General features: G+C 36.6%; 2 protein-coding genes across 5 annotated transcripts in view; both read left to right on the top strand.

The window, feature by feature from the left end:
- Nucleotides 1–24,472, top strand: part of RABGAP1L (RAB GTPase activating protein 1 like) — a 770,846-nt gene that overhangs the window by 271,823 nt on the left and 474,551 nt on the right. The window contains exons 14-15 of one of the 4 annotated variants that reach the window (XM_044267368.1): nt 3,997–4,059; nt 5,754–5,770. The exons of 2 other annotated variants lie outside the window; for them this stretch is intronic. In XM_044267368.1, the coding sequence (XP_044123303.1) occupies nt 3,997–4,053 (57 nt within the window). In that variant the 3' untranslated portion in view covers nt 4,054–4,059; nt 5,754–5,770. Of the gene's footprint in view, nt 1–3,996; nt 4,060–5,753; nt 5,865–24,472 lie in introns of those variants that run through there. One more of the 4 variants, XM_044267369.1, reaches the window with a different exon arrangement.
- On the top strand, nt 5,963–8,924 carry GPR52 (G protein-coupled receptor 52). Its single transcript, XM_044267374.1, has one exon. The coding sequence runs from the start codon at nt 5,972–5,974 to the stop codon at nt 7,055–7,057; it is 1,086 nt and encodes a 361-aa protein (XP_044123309.1). The 5' UTR covers nt 5,963–5,971; the 3' UTR covers nt 7,058–8,924.

Raw genomic sequence — 24,472 nt, 5'->3', positions numbered from 1 at the left:
GTAGCTGTGAGACAGTGGTGTTTGAACAAAATCTGAAGGTTGCAACTGAATTAACTAAAAAAGTGTGATAGCACAGTGACCAGCAGGTACAAATGTCCTGAGGCAGTAGAGAACATAGCAAATATATGTGGGACAGGAGGATGGGTGGAAGAGGGGGAGGTTTAGCTAAACCTAAACAATATAGAAAAGAAGTAAGATTGGATGAATATGTAGAGAACAGATTTTTATAGGACCTGTTAGGACTTTATCTTAAGCGCAGTGTGAAACCACTGAAGTATTTTATTTTTAAGATTATTTATTTATTTGACAGAGAGAGAGAGATCACAAGTAGGCAGAGAGGCAGGCAGAGAGAGAGTGAGAGAGGGAAGCAGGCTCTCCACTGAGCAGAGAGCCGGATGAGTGGCTTGATCCCAAGACACTGAGATCATGACCTGAGCCGAAGGCAGAGGCTTAACCCACTGAGCCACCCAGGCGCCCCACCACTGAAGTATTTTTTTTTTCCTTTCCACCGAAGTATTTTAAAAGGGTAGTGGTATCATCTGGCTTTCATTTTTGGAAAGAATATTTTGTTTGTTTATGCATAATGGATTGAAGAGAGGTCACAGGCAGCTCAGGAAGACCACACTGGAAGCCACTGCATGAGCCCACACACAAGGTAATGCTAGTTTGCTTAGGGCAGTGACAGTGGAGATGGAGAAAAGTTAACAGATGGTAGGAGTAGTTGAAGAAATAGATACATTCTGTTTCTGGATGTATACACCCTTTTTGTACCTTTAAAAATGTTTTTTTAAAAAATGCTTTTTATTCTCTATTTGTTTACTTTTTATAATATTATATTGGTTATGTAGTTCTTCTTGATAATCATTACTTACTGTTTATCTTATTTACCATTGATGCTGATATCCTTCTGTTACTTTGCTATTTAGGTCCTATTGAGTAGTTGCCTGAAATGCTTAGATGTTTAATAATGAAATATTGATACATATAAAAGAATATGTAAAACAGATGGTATAAATAAGAAACCAAACACCTGTGGTGTGTCATCTCATAAAGCTATATTTTTTGCTGTTAGAAGTAATTCTGAAATATCCCAAATAATGATTCCTCTTAGTATTTCCCAGCTAGCATTCCTCAGTTGAAAGGAGAGGGAGGTGGTTGATAATGATTGTAATAAGAATGACAGTAATAAAACACCTAATGGCCCCTAATGTGAAAAGAATTATGCCTAATTTAAACACAAAGAATGCTTTATGTAATGAGCTATGTAAATATATGATATAAATGTCTTTTTGTTATTAGAGCTTCACATTATAAATTAGTTCCTATTATAATCAGATCAGAAAAAAGGTTGATAAGGGAACAAGTCAATCTCTAAAAAAAGAAAATTATCTTGTAAGAACCATTAAAGTTTTTTGTAAGTTGGTAGAAGGAAAGCGGGAAGCTTAGTGGATCAAAGACTCTAGTTGAACTCTTTCTTATATTGTCTTTTGAAAGCATGTACAATTATGGATTAGAGTATTCATAGACTCAAATCCCTGTCAGTGATAGTTTTTGGAAATAAATGTGTCAAACTAAAGGAATTTAGTATTTGAATTTCCCTGTGAGACTTTTTTTTTGCCATTTCCCTGATTTTGGAAAAATTACATTCAAAGCTATTTTAAAAATATGTAAAAACTAGGGGCGCCTGGGTGACTTAGTTAAGCATCTGCTTTCAGCTCAGATGATGATCCCAGGGTCCTGGGATAGAACCCTGTGTTAGTCTCCCTGCTCAGCAGGGAGTCTGTTTCTCCTTCTCTCTCTGTCCCTCTCCTCCCCGCCCGTCCCTGCCCCAAGCAACCTGTTCAGGCTCTATCTCTCAAATAAGTAAATAAAAATCTTTAGGGAAAAAAAGAGTAGATCTTTAAAGAATATATGTAGAGTCTATCCTTGTAAATGGTTTATTTAGATTTTGGTGACATGGGTAACTTTAATTATTGATAGTGTTTTATTTTTCGATGGATTTATAGTAAAGCTTAGTATTTAACTCTAATATGGGGTATGGTATCTGTCTATATTCATGAATATTTATCAAATATAATTTTTATTTTGAATATTTATTATTATCGTAAAAGAGAATGTTAGTTAATTCTAGTCTTGTTTGATTTTAATGCTTTTAGGTATCTCTAGAAGTCAAAATACTTCTCTGTAAAATAGGACCTTCTAGCCTTTTGTATTACATTTAAATATTTACTTTCAAAGCTCAGCTTGGTACTCACTCTACAGTTGTTATTCTAACTTTGTTTATAAATTATTCTGGTAATGAGAAATGTGCTTGCATTCTGTATTTCAGCTAAGCCTCTGAAAATTTTTAACAATAATATGGCCTTCCTGTTGGGCAGTTCAACATGGAGGAAAAAAATAGGGCTTTCTATTATTTAAAAATTACTTTAAGAAACAAAATTGTTGAACACAGGGTAAGAGAAGGAAAGATAAAATAAGACAAAATCAGAGAGGGAGACAAACCATAAGAGACTCTTAACTATAGGAAACTGAGGGTTGCTGGTGGGAAGTTGGGTGGGGGGATGGGGTAAGTGGATGGTGGGCATTAAGGAGGGCACTTGATAGAAGAGCGCCGTGTGTTATATGCAACTGATGAATAACTAAATTCTACCCCTGAAAGTAATAATACACTCTGTTGTTAACTAACTTGAATTTAAATGAAATCTAAAAAAAAAAAAAAAAAAAAAAAAAAAAATCTAGAGGGAGAGAGAGGTTTATCAATATGGTATTAGGATTGATAGCTTCAATGCTAGTTTCATGATTCTAGTAGGCAAGTTATACTTACCTTTTCTAGTACCCACCTTCTTCCTTTGAGAAATGATAATGATGGGTACCTACTCCATAAAGATTTAAGGTTTTTATAGAGAGAAAATATATAAAGCACATAGCATAATGGTTGGCACACAGAGCGTGCTTAACAGATGTTAGTTATCTTCCGTTTTCATTTTAATTTTCCTTATTTAATTCTGAAATGATTTGTAAATTAGTTCTAAGTCACTTTAAAGAAAAGTGCTGACCCCATGAAAAATAAGCTTAAAACAGAGAATGTTTGTCTGTAGTACGTCAAAATAAATGGAAATGTTTTTCATCTCCATCAGGTTAAGGAGCTTAATTTGAATTCCTCTAACTTGGGCATGAGTAGCTCAGTCACTATATGACAGAGTTCTTTGACTCTGAGTGTTTTTCATATTAAGATAAAGAATAGAGTAAATGGCTATTTTACTTATTTCTAATACCTACTTTTCAGAATTCACATTTAACCTTAAATATTTGCCCCAATAGATTTTAGCATAGAAGTGTTAGTTCCACTGCTTTGTTTATACAGTAAAATACATTAAATTCAACAATTTAGTGTGGGTATGGCAGGGATTGGAGAGATTATTAAATGACTGCTATTAATCAAAATATAACTATATTTTAGAGAGTAAAAATAGTAGCTATATCACTTGAGTTCACGAAGACTTAGCTGATTTTTAATAATTAATACATTTTTTCTGCCAGTGAGCATTAGATTTCTGCTGACTTTTTAGTGTCAGAGTACCTCGTGGTAGTTTCTCTACAGGGTTTAAAGGTGTATCCCAGTGCTTTTCTCTTTTTGTTTTTTTCTGTACTGCCCATAGGAAATAATCTTTACAAATGCTATAAGGAGACTGCCTCTAGAGAGTCACACGTGCCATTAATATGTTATAAGGATCGGTCAGTTGCATTGTCTTCTCTTGTCAATCTTGATCGGAGCTTGCCGAGTAAGTCTATAAGCCTGCATGTGCCTGGCAACTGTTACCTAGTGACAGTTTCAGCTGCAGTAGCCATTGGCTGTGCTGTTGATTGGGGCAGGAGGACCGAGTCACCTTTCTGATGGTGAGTTCTTCTGCATCAGCTCAGGATGAGGAGGAGGAGCAGGGCTCCGGCTCAGGTGGAGGCAGTGATACTGAGAGATTGTGAATTATCTACCGACAGCATCCTGGTGACTGCATCGCAGTGAATCGGACTTCTGAAGCAAGCAGCCCAGCCTAGCAGCTGGTAAGAGTGAATGTAGGTGAGAAGCATTGCCTTATTCCTGTAAGAAGAGAACTATTTTGTGATAAGTGAAACTAGGAATGTGCAAGGAGGAATATCCTGTGGATGTTACAAAAGAAGAAAGACTTCCCTGAATGACTTGGTGGTGCATGAGTAAATAACTTTCAGAAGAATGCTTTCTATTAAGCTGCTGCTTTGTTCCTGAAGGAAATGTTTTTATATCTAATGCAATGTTATTTCTTCAAGAGGGATGACAACAAAGACTGACAGAAAACTCTCTCAAATACCTGTACTTTAAAAAAGATTTTTGACAAATGTTCACTTGATAGCAGAATGACCTTGGAAGCCTTTGGATGGATTCTATCCTGCAAGCCTCTCAGTATTTCACACTGTAGGATTTAAACTCATCTTGATGCTTTAGAGGTATTTTAAAATAAGACCATCTTATAACCTACCTAATGGCCCCTGTATTAATTGAGCACTTGCTCAAAATAGAACACAGTAATAGAAGAGGCATTTTCTTAACTTATGGCTGCTATGTAACTGCAAATATAACAAAGAAGGTAATTTTCCACTTTCAGAAGATTTAGTCAAAGTAATGATCTAATGTGTTAACCCTCTGATGAAAATAGAAGAGATCTAGAAACAGAGACTACGAAGCCTACTAGGAATTCCTGAGTAATGAATAATGGCAACATTTCTGGTCAAAGAAGCTCAGAGTATATAGGAAAGTTTCTATTGCCAGAATTTCATGTATCCTTACATATATATGTGAGATATAGGTGTGCTTGTGAAGGTGAGAATAACTTTGAGCTATGTATTTTATGATCATGCTCCATTGTAAGGAAGGTGGCATATCAGATAATGAAAGTTACTTTTAGTTAATGATGCTGAAATTAATAACAGTTATTTATTTTTCCTTGGGAAAGGAAAAAGTATAAATTACATTGTTGGTGGTAGCACTAGTAATTGTGATGGGCTAAAGCTGTTTTCATCTGAATGCTTAGAAGATTGCATGCAGAATTAAAACTTTAAAGTTTATCATCTTTTGTCAGGTGTTAACGTTGTATATAACATATACAATGTTATATTGTATTTGTATATTATCTTCCCTACTGGAAATAGGCTTTTATTTACTCATGAGAGTTATAAGGCAATCTGGAGTCTTTTATCTCGGTTCTGCTCCTTTGTGCCCAAGTACAGCTGAGTCTTTTAGAATTAACCTTGTGTCTGTGTTTTTGGGGGTGTGTGGGGGGGTTAGCTCTTTTGAGAAATGAGAGAAATAGATCGTAAAGTTGATCCACCAGCATCAAACCCTGAACTGAGCCCAAAGATACTCTTTGCTGCAATGAACTTTTTCTTAGATTTGCAACTAGATCTTAGATCTTAATTATTTAAATTGTAAAATATGAATCCACTTCTCATCATAGATGAAGGAGGAAGCCTGAGACAGTTTAAGACTCTTTTTTTTTCATTTGTTCTAGTTGATCCCTAACAAACTACCTTTCTGAGGAGACCAAACAGCCCACAAAGGCTTTTCTTCTCTTGGCAATAGATTTTTTTTTTTTTCAGATCTAATTTTTCATAGTGCAAGGTAATAAGAACTCCATTTTCTCTAGAAGTTCCTGTGTCTTGAGAAAGTTGTTTGAGAGCACCGGAGGAAGCTAATCAGTGACCTTTTTTCACCTCCTTTCTAGCTTACCTCCCTTTCTTCCCCCCCAAAGTTGAGATGTGTCACTGCTGCACTGAGCTGATGAAGAGGCTTGAGTACTCTCTGGGAGGCTTAGCTGTGACAGAAGCACTGCCGCTGTCTCCCGAAGCTGATCCCAAGACACTAATGTGCAGAGTTTAACACATGCTGGACAGGGCACCTGCTTGCTGGAGCCTCGGCTGCACGCTCCCTTAATTCCAAGCCATGAACGAATCCAGGTGGACTGAATGGAGCATCTTGAACATGAGCAGTGGCATTGTGAATGTGTCTGAACGTCACTCCTGCCCACTTGGATTTGGCTACTACAGTGCAGTGGATGTGTGCATCTTTGAGACTGTTGTTATTGTCTTGCTGACATTTCTAATCATTGCCGGGAATTTAACAGTCATCTTTGTCTTTCACTGTGCTCCACTCCTGCACCATTATACCACCAGCTACTTTATTCAGACGATGGCATATGCTGATCTTTTCGTTGGAGTGAGCTGCTTGGTTCCTACTCTCTCACTTCTCCACTACTCCACAGGTATCCATGAGTCACTGACCTGCCAGGTTTTCGGATATATCATCTCCGTTCTAAAGAGTGTTTCTATGGCATGTCTTGCTTGCATAAGTGTGGACCGCTATCTGGCAATAACCAAGCCTCTTTCCTACAATCAACTGGTCACCCCCTGTCGCCTGAGAATTTGCATTATTTTAATCTGGATCTACTCTTGCCTAATTTTCTTGCCTTCCTTTTTTGGCTGGGGGAAACCAGGGTACCATGGTGACATCTTTGAATGGTGTGCCACCTCTTGGCTCACCAGTGCCTATTTTACTGGCTTTATTGTTTGTTTACTTTATGCTCCTGCTGCCTTTGTTGTCTGCTTCACTTACTTCCATATTTTTAAAATTTGCCGGCAGCACACCAAAGAGATAAATGACCGGAGGGCCCGATTTCCCAGCCATGAGGTGGATGCCTCTGGAGAGACTGGACATAGCCCCGACCGTCGTTACGCCATGGTTTTGTTTCGGATAACCAGTGTGTTTTACATGCTGTGGCTCCCTTATATAATTTACTTTCTTCTAGAAAGCTCCCGGGTCTTGGACAATCCAACGCTGTCCTTCCTAACAACCTGGCTTGCTATAAGTAATAGTTTTTGTAACTGTGTGATCTATAGCCTTTCCAACAGTGTTTTCCGGCTAGGCCTCCGAAGACTGTCCGAGACAATGTGCACATCTTGTATGTGTGTGAAGGATCGGGAAGCTCGAGACCCCAAACCTAGGAAACGGGCTAATTCCTGCTCCATTTGAAGAGAACGATATAGAAATCAAATGTAATCCAAAAGGGGTTTTGGATTGTATTCTAGATTCAATTTGCCACTAGAGAAATGTTTACTTGAATAGTTGACTATGAGATGGAGAGACGAGAGGGTTCTTTTTTTTCCCCTCTTTTTCCACGGTGGTGGTGGGGGGAACTAGAGAAAAGAATGTATAGAGGGCAATCTCATGAGATATTTATAGTGTATGAATATAAATGTAAAGTAATAGCAAAATTAAGCACTGAGGATGAAAAAAATATTGAAAAAAGTATCTCAGATCTTCCACAGGACATGAGCAAAGCCCCTCGGCATCTCTGTCTTCTCGGACTGAGCTCTCCCCTCTGTCTTTGCCTCTCATTCCGTCTGTCAATGTCTCTCTCCCTCTCTTTGTGTTTGTGGAAGTTACTTACATAAATTGCCCTTTATGGGAAAATGCTACATATTATATATGTGGCAATGTACATTTTTTTTGCATCAAAGCATACTTTTACATACGAATCTGCAATCTGTAAGTGGTTTCTCCATGAAGGATGCGTAGTAAATTTTATTACCTGCCACATAATCCTTTTGCTTGTGTTTTTATACTATCCACAGCATAAAATTTCTGCTATAAACAAAAAGAAACAGTATTTTTGTTCTGGCTAAAATTATGCTTAGCCCTCACCCCCACCCCCTTCTGACAGCCTGCTCTTTCTTTTTCTCGATCTGCCTCCTTCGGTACCTTAATCCAAAAGTGTCTTAGCTAATAAAGAATCTACCATATAAAACAATCATAATGTTAAATAATGTATTCCTTCCAACAAAGCAATCTATAGCTCATTTCAGATACTGTGTTAAATACTCTTAATAGCTTTTGTAAACATTTTTATCTGGTTCCTTTTCATTCAGTTCATGTGCCCAAAGTGGTATCTTTTTTTTTTTTTTTTTTTTGCTTTAATAAAGCTTTGTTTTTCTTTAAGAAAATCCACAAATAATTCTAATGCAGACGCATAGTATTCACCAGAAGTGAGGTATTGATTGCCCTTCGGACCACACTCCATGTGTCCCCCTTTTCTTTCCCCCTTAAGAGTAAATATTAATCTTTTTGCGTTAGGTCTACAAAGCTTAGTGTTGCGTCCACCAATCATTTGTATGATATGCATTTGCATATACTATATTTTTTACAACAAAGAAAATGTAAATTATATCATGTGATCTGTGCCTAATGTTTTCTTAGCACAATATATAGATCAATGTTGCTTAAGTCATCAACATTGGAAAAAATATACAAAAACTTCTTTGAAGAGAAAATTACTTTTGTGTAGTTGTTATTTAGATATTTATATTAGACCGAGCTGCATTCTTAGTACTGCTGAGAATATGATATACTTAATTATCAAATACAGGTAAGAGCTGTCAGTATTTTCTTTTGTAATGATCTGTTTTCATACGCAAAGATTAAATTAACTTATTTTTTAGTGTGCTACATGGACTTGTATAATAAATTATCAGGGGTTTAGATGTAGCAAAAGGGCATTTGGGGAATTAGTAGTGAAGCAGGTGTGAGTGGTAAAACATCTGAATCTTACTTTTTTACTATAAGTTTCCTGCCTGACAGATATTTTAAAGTTTATATCAAACTACTGAGTATTTTTCTTCTCAGCATTTTGATTTCTTTGTTTTATGAAATGCATTTAATGAAATGTGCCTATGACTTCAAATTGGAAGCCAACTGTGTTTGCACACTAGTGGTTTGACTTCAGAGGTCCTTTAATAGAAAATGTCATCATTTTATTGAGGTTGTTCTGAACCCATGTATATTTTTAAACATGTAAGAAAGGTTTAAAATAAAGAATAAAATAGTATTCTATATATCAAAATCAGACTTTGTTTCAGTTTAATGAAAACTCCCTTAGAATAAGACTTTGCTTGTTTGGGAATCAAAATTTAATTGTTTCACATTTCTGTGATTTGGATTTTGTATATTCTTATCTCTGTTTGCCAGTGACATCTTGGATAAGTTGAGATGAGCCTTTTAGGTTCAGACCAGTTCAAGAAAAACAAAATTCAAGAAAGTATAATACTTCTAACTTTTCAGCTGTCACAAATAGAGTCTTCAACATGATATGCATTATTTGGTAATCATATTTTTATTCCTTTAGTTTGGTCTGTAAATATACTTAGAAAGGATTCAGTAGGTGTCTGTAGAGGAAACCTGAGGTTGTGTTTATTGCGTTTTCCTCTTCTGGCTTTTCCTTTTGATAATTAATAACAATATGTGTCCAGTTTTAACAGTGTTAAGTTGTACATATATTATAACATTTAATCCTCATTATACTAACCCTTTCAGATAGGTACTGTTATTGTTCTTATCCTAGAGATGAGCAAACTAAAGAAGGGTGACTAATGCCAGGTCACTAATGCCACAGTCCGTAACGGAGGTTCATTCACACTCAGCTGGATTGGAGCCAAAGCCTGTGCATTGAACCACTGTGCTGTACTCCTTTTTTCTTTTCTTTTTTCTCCTTTTCTCTTCTCTTCTCTTCTTTTCTTTCTTTCTTTTCCTTTTTTTTCTTTCTTTCTCTATTTCTCTCTTCCTTCCTTCCTTACTCCCTCCCTCCCTTTCTTTTCTTTCTTTCTCTTCCTCAAAAGCTTTCACACCTTTGTACCTCTGTCTGTACCTTGTCCTTACAAAATTTCTCTGAGTTTTCTTTTTCCTTGCCTAAATCTTTTGCTTTAGTCCTTTCCATGTTTTGTGATATCATTTCCCTTGATCTTACACATTCTTTTATTAAAATACCAATCTAGTAGGCCCAAACTTGCCAGTTTACTCTATCATCAAACTGAAACTCCAGGACATAGCATTTCCTTGACATTGCCTTTATTCACATTTGTTAAGTTTTTGTTGAATAGTTTCTTCAGATCTCTATAAATTTCTTATAGAAAAAAAATGGTGAAGGAGAGTAGAGAAGGAAAGCTTTACTGTGAGCTTCAAGGCTCACAGTAAAGGCAAGTTCTAGATTTAGAGTTTTCATTTTTTATCATGTTTCACATGCAACTCGAAGGCAAGCCACTTAACTTCCTTTTGACATATTTTAACGTGTTTATATAATAAGATAATACTTGTTTTGAAACTACTCTTTTTTAGATTAATGTGTTTTAAGAATAGAAAGCGTAACCATTATTCTCATCATTATATTGTATTCGGTGGTAATTATCCAATTCGGTTCTAAGTGACAGCCAAATAGTAACGCTGTAGTTTATTACTGGTAATTCTATTATCTGTAGAGCCATTTTTTTAAAAAAAGTATTTTATTTATTTGACAGAGAGAGATCACAAGTAGGCAGAGAGGCAGGTGGGGGGAGGGGAGAAGCAGGCTCCCTGCTGAACAGAGAGAGTCTGATGGAGGCCTCGATTCCAGGACCCCAAGATCATGACCTGAGCTGAAGGCAGAGTCTTAACCCAGTGAGCCACCCAGGCGCCCCCTGGGGAGCCATTTCTAAAGTTACATAGTGTTGGAAGCCTTTATAACCCATGTGTATGAAATCTGGACTGAAATCCTGGCCTGCAGAAGTCATTTGGCCCTAGGTAAGCTACCAGATCCTCAGATTTCTCATCAGTAAAATCCAGAGACTTATACCTTACTGTTAACGCTGGATTTGAGGACTGAACAAGGTAATGTAGTCTATGTGCCCAGCAGGCTCCTGGCTCATAGAAAACATTCAGAATGTGAGCTCCTTGTTTCATTGTGGCTGCCATATTTGTTGCCATTACAATTTAAAGATCACTAATTCCAATTTAAGAAAGTTACATTTTATAACAGAATTAATCCATTGAGTTTAAGAGTTTCCTGAAATGGCATTTTTTTTTATCTGTTTAAATTCAGATTTTGGCTTAAATTCAAATGTTTTTAAGTATAGAGAGCTTCCATAATTTCTGAAAGCTCATTTTCCAGGAATGCTATTCATGAAGACTTTTGAGATGAAGGATAAATTAGCAAGCAGTTGTTGGGAAGATTCTGAGATTGACTTAACTTCTTATCTGATTGTATTAAAAGATGCCTGAACATTTTTCTTTTGTCAGGTTGGCAGTAGTAGGAACAGATTGTTCAGGAATGTTTTGCCATTTGTCTTTACATTTTCGTTTTCTTGACTTACTGAAATGGAATCTAAGGTATTTTGTTATATACATGTTACTGGAAGATACAAAGATGAACCAGCAGGTTCCTTGTACATATAGCACTGATTCATAAGTTTAGAAATAAATGAAGTTGTTGCCTTAAAGGACTTTCTTCTGTCTCTCTCCACCCTGGGAGGTAATCATTAGAGATGAAAAAGATGTAAGTGTGCGATAAATAAAGGAGGTTAAGGTGCGAAGAATTTGCTAGTACAGTGTGTTTAGGTTGGGCCATCACAGTGCACAGGAGTTTGTGTTACTGAGTTGATGTGATATTCAGATGTGTAGATTTCAACAGGTGCTCTTCTCCCTGAACAAAGCTTTTTTTTGGATTAAGAAGAATATGTAGAAAATGGCATACTCTACAACCAAATATGTAGACACTGAGGAAAACTAAAATGCTTAGAAAAGAAAAGAAAAAAAAACAAACAGATCCCCTTTTCATTGTTTCTCGTAAATGGGTTTATCCAGTGCTAGTTTTGCTCTATTAATTTAAAATACTCGTAACCTTGTTTAATAGTGTAAATGGTTGTGTTTTAAAATATTAAAAGTGAAAGTGATGTGATTGGGTCTTCTTTATTCATGTCCTGTTTAATTTTTTTTTTTTTTTAAGAATGAACAATTACTTCTTTTTATAGTCAGAAGTAGAAAAATTGTTCTGTTAAAAAGAACACTGAGGGGTGCCTGGGTGGCTCAGTGGGTTACGTGCCTCTGGCTTAGGTCATGATCCCAGGGTCCTGGTATTGAGCCCATACTGGACTCCCTGCTCAGTGGGGAGTCTGCTTCTCCCTCTCCATCTGCCCCTCTCCCCCACTTGTGCTCTCTCTGTCTCTCTCTCTCAATAAAATAAATAAAAATCTTTAAAAAGAACGTTGGAAAGAAAAGAATGCTATTTTTAAAATATTTTGAGGGGCACCTAAGGTTAAACGTCAGACTCCTGATTTTGGCTCGGGCTGTGAGACTGAGCCCCAAGGCCGGCTCTGCTCTGAGCATGGAGTCTGCTGAGGATTCTTCCTCTCCCTCTGTCCCTTCCTCCACTCCTGTGCACACTCCCTCTCTCAAATAAGTAAACAAATCTTTTAAAAAAATTAAAATATTTCGACATTTTGCAAAACAGTTTTTGTTGATTCTACAAGTAGCATTATCCAATTATGTCTCAGTATTTTTTCTTTTGAATCTATATAGTTTTCTTTTTTTTTTAAGTTTTTAATTCCAGCTAGTGAACACATAGTATCATGTTAGTTTCAGGTGCACAGTATAGTGATTCAGCAGTTTTATATGCCATCCAGTGCTCATCACAGATGCACTCCTCAATCCACACAATGTACTTACCCCTCTTCTCTGTAACCATCCGCTCTCTACAATTAAGAGTCTGTTTCTTGATTTGTCTCCCTCATTTTCCCCCTTGGCTCATTTCTTCTGTTTCTTAAGTTCTGCATATGAGTGAGATCATATGGTGTTTTGTCTTTCTCTGACTTACTTTTGCTTAGCATTATACTCTCCAGCTTCACCTATGTTGTCGCAAATGACAGGATTTCATTCTTTTTATGGCTGAATAATATTCCATTATGTATACTATTCCATTACATATAATGGAATATTATATATATGGGTGTATAAATATACATAATCCCCTTCATATGTGTATATGTATATACATATATATAATCTCCGTGTGTGTGTGTGTGTGTGTGTAAGCTCCTTCATCCATTCACTAATCAGTGGACACTTGGGCTGCTTCCATATCTTGGAATCTGTTGTAATCTATTGTAGACTATGCTGCTATGAACATAGGGGTGCATGTATCCCTTTGAATTAGTGTTTTTGCATTCTTTGGGTAAATACCCTGTAGTGCCGTTGCTGGATCATAAGGTAGCTCTATTTTTAACTTACATGATGTTCTCTACAGTGGCTACACCAGTTTGCATTCTCACCAACAGTGCAGGAAGGTTTCTTTTTCTCTACATCCTCACCAACATCTGTTGTTTTTTGTGTTATTGATTGTAGCCTTTCTGGCAGGTGTGAGATGACAGCTCGTTGTAGTTTTGATTTGCATTTCCCCAATGGTAAGTGATGATGAACATCTTCCCATGTGTCTGTTGGCCATCTAGATGTCCTCTTTGGAGAAATGTCTGTTCATGTCTTCTGCCCATTTGTAACTGGATTATTTGTTTTTTAGGTGTTATATTAGTTCTTTATATATTTTGGATACTAACCCTTTTATCAGATATGTCATTTGCAAATACCTTCTTCCATTTCAGGTTGTCTTTTAGTTTTGTTGATTGTTTCTTTTGCTGTGTTGAAGTTTTTTATTTTGATGTAGGTCCAATAATTTATTTTTGTATTTATTTCCTCTGTCTTGGGGACCTAGCTAGAAAAAAGTTGCTATGGCCAGTGTCAGACATAACTGCCTTTGTTCTCTTCTAGGATTTTTTTATGGTGTCAGGTCTCATATTTAGGTTTTTAATCCATTTTGAATTTACTTTTGTGTAGGGTGTAAGAAAGTGGTCCAGTTTCATTCTTTTGCATGTTGCTATCTAGTTTTCCCAATATCATTTGTTCAAGAGACTGTCTTTTTCCCATTGGATATTCTTTCCTGCTTTGTCTAAGATTAGTCGTATAGTTGTGGTTTCATTTCTGGGTTTTCTATTCTATGTTGTTTATCTGTATCTATTTTTGTGCCCATACTGTACTGTTTTGATTACCACAGTTTTGTAATATAACTAGAAGTCTAGAATTGTAATGCATCTGGCTTTGCTTTTCTTTCTCAAGATAGCTTTGACTTCAGGGTCTTTTGTGTTTCCATACAAATTTTAGAATTGTTCGTTCTAGTTCTGTGAAAAATACTCTTTTCTTTTCTTTTTTTTTTTTTTAAGATTTTATTTATTTGTTTACCAGGGAGAGACAAAGCAGGAGAGGGAACACAAGCAGGGGGGACCAGGAGAGGGACAGCAGGCTCCCGCCGAGCAGGGAGCCGGATGCGGGGCTCGATCCCAGAACCCTGGGATCATGACCTAAGCTAAAGGCAGATGCTTAATGACTGAGCCATCCAGGTGCCCCCTGAAAAATACTCTTGGTATTTAAAAGGGATTGCATTAAATGTGAAGATTGCTTTGGGTAGTGTAGACATTTTAACAATATTTGTTTTTCTAATCCATGAGCATGGAATGTCTTTCCATTTCTTTAAGATAGTCCATATAGTTTTCTGATTTCTGTAGTATTTACTTCAGAGTAAATTTTCTGAGAAATTTGATTCAATATTCGATATTCTTGAATTGTTTTTGCTTTAACACAGTGAATACAAATTTATCTGTGAATACAGTACAGACTAATGCAGTGAAGGCATTGCAGCAAGAAATGACTAGTGCACTTGTCTGAGGTTATACCAGACATAAATAGTTGCTCATGTATGAACTCTGTAAAATAAAACTGTAAAACTTTACTTGTGTTCCTAAGAGAGTTCAAATTTAAAATAGGTATTGTTAGATTATACATTTTATACTAATAGACTTTTCATAGTTATTTTCTTTACTCTTTCCAGAATTTTATAATTAAAAATATTAAATTGGTAAAATTGATATTATAAGTGACAGATTTGGGGAAGATTAAAAGAATTTCTGAAAAAGCAGGTAAAAAATCCTGAACATCCTTGTTTAACTTTTAAGATATTTAAATTTAATTTAAGTTAAATTATATTTACATTTTTCTTATATTTATTATTTTGTCAAGGAAAGGATGATTCAAATTTTGGTTTTTGGAATTGCTTGAAGTTACCAATTTTAAAATAGATCATAATTTCCTGTTTGTAAGAAAATAACTTCTGTATAATGTATACCTAGGTTTAGATATAATTTGTATTGAAATTTAAAATTACAGTGAGATAGACATTCAATTTTTTTTTCCCTCATTTCTACAAAGATCTTTAAACTTTACTGGATTTCTAGGTATTTTTATTTGGAAAGAAATCTGGAAAAGTACATTTTGAGGATTTATATTTATGATGTCATGTTACTAAGAGGGTCTTGTGATAGCTTCTGTTATTTCAGTCATCAGTTTCATGTATCAGCCCTTTTTCTAGATATGATTTAATATTTAACAATTGAACAGACTTAAAATTAGAGGACTGTATTGGGATTTACTTTTATAAATTTTGAAGTCCAGGACATCCATTGGTAGCATAGGGACAAATAAAGTGAGGTAGGGGGCAGTGGGTTGTTGCTTTTATCACATTATAAACTTAGCGGGGAAAATTCTGGCATTTTTGGTGAGCAGTTGTTGTAGTGTGTTTAATAACTTCTGCAATAATTCAATGCACACGTCTTCTATAGAAGACATATTAGGATTTGAAGCCTCATTCTTGACCAAGATCACCATGATGTCCCAGTTTGGAATATTACTTGGGATATCTTCAAATGATTCAGTGTACCATGAGGAAAATGGAGACCCATGTGTGCCTCTCCTATTAAATCTGAGTTTTAAAAAATTATTAGAAAAGTTCAAGTAGGGGCGCCTGGGTGGCTCAGTGGGTTAAAGCCTCTGCCTTCGGCTCAGGTCATGATCTCAGGGTCCTGGGATCGAGTCCCACATCGGGCTCTCTGCTTAGCAGGGAGCCTGCTTCCTCCTCTCTCTTCCTGCCTGCTTGGTCTCTCTCTGTCAAATAAATAAATAAAATCTTTAAAAAAATATTTAAAAAAAAAGAAAAGTTCATGTAAAAATTTGAAAAGAATTTAAAGTGCTTTTTGAACATATGTAATAAATGCCCTTGACATTATGAATTAGGTGTATTCTAAAAGCTTCGGTGAGTAGGCACTATCTCATTTCACATACAGATATCTGAGATAAGATTTTTTTTTTAAAGATTTTATTTATTTGACAGACAGAGATCACAAGTAGGCAGAGAGGCAGGCAGAGAGAGAAGGAAGCAGGCTCCCCACTGAGCAGAGAGCCCGATTCGGGGCTCGATCCCAGGACGCTGGGATCATGACCTGAGCTGAAGGCAGAGGCTTTAACCCACTGAGCCACCCAGGCGCTCCTGAGATAAGATTTTTAAGTGACCCTAACAAGATCATACAGCTAGACAGAGATACTACTGAGCACATGCCTTGTGTAGCAGTAGTTTTATCTGTGATAAGGCTCTTGAATAATATATTTGTTTTATTTTATTTTTTTAAATTTTTTATTTTATTATAAACATATATTTTTATCCCCAGGGGTACAGGTCTGTGAATCGCCAGGTTTACACACTTCACAGCACTCACCAAAGCACATACCCTCCCCAAAATCCATAACCCCACCCCTGTTCTCCCAACCCTCTTACCCTCAGCAACGCTCAGTTTGTTTTGTGAGATTAAGAGTCACTTATGGTTTGTCTCCCTCCCAATCCCATCTTGTTTCATTTATTCTTCTCCTACCCACTTAAGCCCCCATGTTGCATCACTACTTCCTCATATCAGGGAGATCATATGATAGTTGTCTTTCTCTGCTTGACTTATTTCGCTGAGCATGATACGCTCTAGATCCATCCATGTTGTCGCAAATGGCAAGATTTCATTTCTTTTGATGGCTGCATAGTATTCCATTGTGTATATATACCACATCTTCTTTATCCATTCGTCTGTTGATGGACATCTAGGTTCTTTCCATAGTTTGGCTATTGTGACATTGCTGCTATAAACATTCGGGTGCATGTGCCCCTTTGGATTACTACATTTGTATCTTTAGGGTAAATACCCAGTAGTGCAATTGCTGGGTCATAGGGCAGTCCTATTTTCAACATTTTGAGGAACCTCCATGCTGTTTTCCAGAGTGGTTGCACCAGCTTGCATTCCCACCAACAGTGTAGGAGGGTTCCCCTTTCTCCGCATTCTCGCCAGCATCTGTCATTTCCTGACCTGTTGATTTTAGCCATTCTGACTGGTGTGAGGTGATATCTCATTGTGGTTTTGATTTGTATTTCATGATGCCGAGTGATATGGAGCACTTTTTCATGTGTCTGTTGGCCATCTGGATGTCTTCTTTGCAGAAATGTCTGTTCATGTCCTCTGCCCATTTCTTGATTGGATTATTTGTTCTCTGTGTGTTGAGTTTGCTAAGTTCTTTATAGATTTTGGACACTAGTCCTTTATCTGATATGTTGTTTGCAAATATTTTCTCCCATTCTGTCAGTTGTCTTTTGATTTTGTTCACTGTTTCCTTTGCTGTGTAAATGCTTTTGATCTTGATGAAATCCCAATAGTTCATTTTTGCCCTTGCTTCCCTTGCCTTTGGCGATGTTCCTAGGAAGATGTTGCTGCGGCTGAGGTCGAAGAGGTTGCTGCCTGTGTTCTCCTCAAGGATTTTGATGGCTTCCTTTCTCACATTGAGGTCTTTCATCCATTTTGAGTCTAATTTTCGTGTGTGGTGTAAGGAAATGGTCTAATTTCATTTTTCTGCATGTGGCTGTCCAATTTTCCCAACACCATTTATTGAAGAGGCTATCTTTTTTCCATTGGACATTCTTTCCTGCTTTGTCGAAGATTAGTTGACCATAGAGTTGAGGGTCTTTTTCTGGGCTCTCTATTCTGTTCCATTGATCTATGTGTCTGTTTTTGTGCCAATACCATGCTGTCTTGATGATGACAGCTTTGTAATAGAGCTTAAAGTCCGGAATTGTGATGTCACCAACTTTGGCTTTCTTTTTCAATAATTGAATAATATATTTATTAATGGCTGGTGGTCGAATGACCTGACCCTTCTCTCTTGAGTAGAAAATGAAGACTTATTTTGTTGAATAAGTTGAATAAATTTCTTTGTGAAATTTTAACTTTTAACGTATGAAGGGGGAACGATTACCTTAAAATTAACTGTATGTTGCAGATGGGACTTTGAGATCATGGAAAATGTTGTGTGTGTGTGTGTGTGTGTGTGTGTGTTTTAAGATTTTATTTATTTATTTGACAGACAGAGATCACAAGTAGACAAGAGTGGCAGGTAGAGAGGGGGGGGGAAGCAGGCTCCCCGAGGAGCAGAGAGCCCGATGTGGGGCTCGATCCCAGGACCCTAGGATCATGACCTGAGCCGAAGGCAGAGGCTTTAACCCACTGAGCCACCCAGGCACCCCAATATCATGGAAAATGTTAATAAGATATATTATTAGCTCTGCTCACTGCTTTGATATTTCTTAAAACAATTTCTAGCTCATAGAGGATAAATGAAAATTTGTATCTTTTAAAAACACAACAGTCGTCTGCTAAATATGTTAAGATAAATAGACTGAATCAAATAGTATTAGCTGTGTCTTTAAAACCCTAGAATGATAAGGAACTACCAAAATCACACTATCTTTATGTAAAACTGCTTTTGAAAAGTAAACATGTCATAGCCATGCACTTTATATTCTGAATGTTCTTTGTAATGGGTTTGCAGTATGGCTGAAGTCATCATAGGATGGGTTTTTCTGAAGCATGATGGAAAAGGTTTTGACATTTCTGGCTATTGTGCTTTATGTATGTTTTGTGTTTAGTATATAAAATAATAGTCAGGAAATCAGAGATCAGTCTGAATCAGTGATGTTTTATTTTATTTCAGTTAAAAATATTTATTTAGAGAGAGAGATAGAGAGCACACACAAGTGAGAGGGGCAGAGGAAGAGGGAGAGAGAATCTCAACCAAACTTTGTGCTGAGTGTGGAGCCCAGTGTGTGGCTCCATCCTATGACCCTGAGATCACAGCCTGAGCTGAAAACAAGAGTTGGATGCTTAACGGACTGACCCACCCAGGGATCCCATGAATCAGTGACATTTTAAATAAAACCTTTCTAATATATGATTCAGTTTTATTTCAGTGAAATATTACAGTTACAGAAAAATTAAAGGAACTCAATTTAGGCTAACACAGGATTGTTTTTTAAATGTCCTTAGATGAAACATTTCTGCAATTTCTAGTATACACAGCAGTTGAAGTAAATAAATTCAACCGAGTTACTTGAAAAGTTTATTTTCTTACAAATTAAAAATTTCTGATTGTGACTACTTAATTTATAGTACTAATTAAAATGGCTTACAAGCTGAGTCATTACATAATACAAATTATTGAAATTTTAATTCACATTCCATATCGACAAATTAGGGCAATATGTATTTATTGTGTTTTATGTGCAGAATATAAATTATGGTTTATAATACTCCTGGATGCGTTTAGATCCAAAGAATAACTTATTGAATTGTGGGAAGGAAGCAAGAGGGCAGATCATCTAATTTCCAGGATTTGAGGGAGATTTTGCAGAAAAGTCTTAGGAACAGTACAATAGATTGAAGAATTAAAGGGACCAGTGCATTTAATAAAATGAACTGACATAAATATTTGGCTACATGTTTAGATTCTGAAGTCTTAGAGGATAGCTTGGGGTATTTGAGAAGTTATTAAAGTGAAAGGAAGGGCAATGTTCAATATTCAATATAATACAAAAACATTGTGGGGAAACTTCAAGATGCAGTATATTACAAAGAAAATGTTTTTTTATATGGTTTAAATCTTATTAGAGTAAAGTAATTAGGTGTAAAGTATAAGCTTTGAGACTAGGACAGAAACATTAACATGAGTAGATACAGCTTGAGGGATTGCATCTGGGACACATTCTGTCATCCTAGACCACTATTTAGATTTGTTTGGTGTTTATTTTTCTAATATTTGTCACCTGGTTATAGGTGAATTTGTCTTTATGATGTAGCGCTGTCTTTATGACAGGTGGGTTTTAACTTGTCTGTCAATCAAGGTAATCATATGATGTGAACCTGATATTTTTTGGTTCTTTACTTATTAGGTTGTTACTATATATGAGGGACTATACTAAATTCTATGCAGGATCATGAGATTCACAAGTAAAACAGATTTTCGCTTCTCCAAGAACATGTAGACTATTAGGAGATATATGGACTGCATATAGATAACTGTAGTCTAAGACAGGAGTTGACAAATTAAAGCCCACTGCCTACTAATGTTAATAAAGTTTTCTTGAAACATAACTGTGCCCATTCGTTTAGATATATTGTCTGTGACTGGTTTTGTACCACAATGGCAGGGTTGAGTTACTGTGACAGATTTTATGTCTTACAAAACCTAAAATATTTACTATCTGACCCTTCCAGGAAAAAATTTCTTGACCTTTATTATAAGACATTATAAATACCTTTTTTTTTTTTTAAGGATTTTACCTGTTTATTTGACAGTGAGAGACAGTGAGAGAAGGGAGTACAAGCAGGGGGAGAGTGGGAGAGGGATTGGTAATCTTCCCACTGAGCAGGGAGCCTGATGTGGGGCTCGATTCCAGGACCCTGGAATCATGTCCTGAGCTGAAGGCAGATGCTTAATGACTGAGCCACCCAGGTGCCCCTATAAATTCTTTCTGTATGGTACCACATAGTAATAGAATGTTGTACTTTTATAATTACTAAGGACCTCATAAGGATGATTGCTAGTTTTAACCTGATTCATCCAGATATCGGGAAGATTTCTAACATGTAGGTAAAATGCTAGATCCAGCTAATGGTGTTTTAAACAATCTATCAGAAAGTTTTGGCTTTTCTCAAATTTAGTTAGATGGGCTAGAAAATGAATCCATGATCTTGACTTTTATGTCAAAGATATACTTTGGTTTATTATGATAAAAGCAAACACTTAGATATGCTTTATACATGTCAGCTACTGTTCCAAGTCACTGAGGTAGGAGAGCCATTATTTGAACCTGTATAGTCTAGCTGAGCACCTCAGTAATTTATTTGTCATATATTTTCTGTCAAAAATGAGTAGGAATATTACTCAGACATAAAAAAGAATGAACTCTTGCCATTGGCAATAACTTGGATGGATCTAGAAGGTGTAATGCTAAATGAAATAAGTCAAAGAAAGATAGATACTATATGATTTCACTCATGTGGAACTTAGGAAAAAAACAAACAAAGAAAAAAAAAAGAGACAAACCAAGAAACAGACTCTTAACTATAGAGAAGAAACTGATGGTTACAAGGGAAGTTGGTGGTAAGGATTAAAGAGTACACGTAATCATGATGAGCATTGAGTAGTGTACAGAATTGTTGAGTCTCTATATTGTACACCTAAAACTAATCTAAGGCTGTATGTTGGGCACCTGGGTGACACAGTTGGTTTAGTGTCTGATTCTCGGTTTTGGCTCAAGTTGTGATCTCAGGGTTTGGGGTTGAGCTCATGCTCAGTATGGAGTCTGCTTGGGTTTCTCTCTTCCTCTGCCCTTCCACCCCTGCTTGCACATGCTTTCTCCTTCTCTCTCTGTCTCTCCAAAATAAATAAATAAATCTTAAAAAAAAAAAAAAAAGACTATGTTACGTATACTGAAATTAAAATTAAAGCTTAATAAAAAAGTACTAAAAAAACCCCAAATGAATAAAGAAAAAAGGCAAACAAAAAAAAGGACTTTTTTTTTTTAAAAAAAAGACTTTATTTATTTGAGAGAGAGAGAGAGTGAGAGAGCATGAGAGGGGAGAAGGTCAGAGGGAGAAGCAGACTCCCCACAGAGCCGGGAGCCCAATGCAGTACTCAGTTCCGGGACTCTGGGATCATGACCTGAGCCAAAGACAGTGGCTTAACCCACTGAGCCACCCAGGCGCCCAAAACACCATACACTTAAATACAGAGAACAGACTGGTGGTTACCAGAAAGTAGGTGGATGTGGGGATGGGTGAAAGGGAAAGGGGAGAAAGAGCACACTTAGTGTGTGATGAGTACTCACTGAATAATGTTTAGAATTTTTGAATCACTGTATGGTGTGGAACTAATAGCACTGTGTGTTAATTATAGTGGAATTAAAAAAAATAAATTTTTTAAATGAATAAGATAACATAAAGCTGAATAATAAACAGCAACAAATTGTCAGGTTTCCGTTAGTTTGATTTTAAGTGAAAGCTCTCCAGAGGATCATGGGGTCTTCTTGCCTGTTTCAGGAGAGTCGATGGACTGCAGGGTGCTGAGAGAAGAACTCGAGGATTTCTTACAGAACTAATTTAGGTGTTAGGATATTGTCTGTACTTCTGCACATATTTAGCAACATGCGTTTCATAATAAGCACCTTTTAATATCAGACAGCTCTATAAATGCCGGAGTTCTAGCAAATCACTATAAACTTATCTCTAAGTTTGCCTCTCTTAATTCTCATCCTTTTTACGTAACTGATTTCCCCTTTTCATCCTCAATCAAGGTTTATTTTAGGGGCTTTTATTTTTAATTTTTAAAGTCATCTTCTTAAGGAAATATAGGGAATATATTAAAAGGACAGAAAAGAGAACAAATCACCCATAACTCTTTTATCTGTATATAATTAGAACAACTTTTCATATTTTTTCCATTCCATTTTTTTCAGTATGGATTAGGACTTTTTACAAAGAAAAAATAATAATCGTGTGTGTGTGTGTGCGTGCGTGCACGTTAAAGATTTTATTTATTTATTTATTTATTTTAGAAAGAAAAAGAGACTGGGGGGAGGAGCAGAGTGAGACTGACAGACAGACTCCCCACTGAGTGTGGAACCCGATGCAGGGCTGGATCCCGAGGCTTTCAGATCATTACCTGAGCTGAAGTCAAGAGTCGGCCTCTTAAGTGACTGAGCTGCCCAGGTGTAGCGCCATGTAAAGGATTTTTAAATGCATTTATTTATTTATATCTGAAGCGTTATTCCATGTTACTGCATACTCTTTATAAGCATCTTTATAAATGAAACTTTGTCTGTATTTAGTATTATTTTCCTACAGTTTTTAAGAAAGAGAAATACTGAGTCAAACTGTGTGAAGATATTTTAAGATTATTTGCATATATTGCCAGTTGCTTTTCAAAGGGAGCGAGCCAGTTTTCCTTCACACCAGTAACGATCAAACTAGGTTGTTTCACTACAAACTTGCCAGCAGCAGTTCTATGTTAACCAGTAAATTAAGGTAATTAATTTTTCACTTTATTGCCTCCTAGCCCCTATTAGAGGTTGCTTTGTTAATGTGGTTTTTTATGGTATTTTTCTTCCCCACTTAAAAAAAAAAAAAAAGTAACTAGGATGGGTCTGCTCTGCTACATTTAAACCAAAGTGCCCAAGCTCTTTATTTAAAAATCTTTGAGCTCAAATCATCTCACTTTTATTAGCTTACCATTTACTTTATGCTTCTGCTTTGTGAAGATAAAACACTGAATTCTGTCAATGCTGTTCTTCCATTGTTGGTGCTATTTTCAGCATTGCCTGTTTCTTTGTCTGCTGTGGGTGCTACACGACCACTTCTATGTGGAGTTTGAGAAAGATTTAGAACATTTTTTCCATTGTACCCTTCATCCTCCAGCAGTAATAACCCTACTGGCCTTTCATTGTGGGGGAGATCTTTTTGTAATTGGAGACTTTCGAACCCAGTGTCCTTGGAATGCACGTGGACATCAAGACTTCAGCTCTTAAGGGCTAAGAACCCCAGGCCTAGTTTTGATCCTGAGGATTTCCCTTCAACCTGGGTACAGTTCCCACAGAGATGACCTAAACTGTGGTAAGCAGTTGAGTGGCTTTACCACTTTGGAGAAGCCGTACCTGGGGTGGATGTCTAAGGGACAGGGGGTGCTTCTAAGTCTTTTCTGTCTATTTCTTCAGAGTGTCTTGTATGCAGTGATTGTTTATTTGTTGAGCTGAGTGTACTCTCTATACAATAAGTCATGTATTGGGAGTGGAATTGAGTGAAATTGTCCAGATTTGGGTCTCTCCCCCTTTCCCTACCCAACTCAGAGGATGGTGTGGTTGGACTGAAGATTATTTCAAAATCTTTTCCCCCTCTGCCTTTTTAGTAGAGTGTAAATGGGGAAGTATGGAAAAGAGTATACTATAAGAGTTGAAAGATTATTTAATACAGGTATCATTTAAGATAGGTATCCATTCTAATTTAATTCTTCCTTCTGCAGTCTGCATTCAGTACATGTGTAGGCTTTGAATGTGTGTTTTAAAAAGGGTAAATGTACTTTGAGGTTGCTTTGGATTTGGGGTAGTTTTTATTTATATTCAGCTGAAATGAATGTCTTTCTGATTTCTTTCCACCATGATTAGGGAAAGAATTAGGGGCACGGGGGTGGCTCATTCAGTTAAGCATCTGCCTTCAGCTCAGGTCATAATCCCAGGGTCCTGGGTTGAACTTCCTTGGAGTGGGGAGTCTGCTTCTCCCTCGCCCTTTGCCCGTCCCCCCCACCTTGTGCTCCTGTGCATGCACACGCTTGCTCTCTCAAATAAAT

This window comes from Neovison vison, chromosome 10 (assembly GCF_020171115.1).
Source record: "Neovison vison isolate M4711 chromosome 10, ASM_NN_V1, whole genome shotgun sequence".
Lineage (NCBI taxonomy): Eukaryota > Metazoa > Chordata > Mammalia > Carnivora > Mustelidae > Neogale > Neogale vison.
The sequence above is the reverse complement of the archived record's forward strand: the minus strand, read 5'-3'. Positions and strand labels throughout refer to the sequence as shown.

Coding starts and splice junctions, on each gene's coding strand:
- GPR52 (XM_044267374.1), top strand. CDS start 5,972: ATGAACGAATCCAGGTGGACTGAATGGAGCATCTTGAACATGAGCAGT.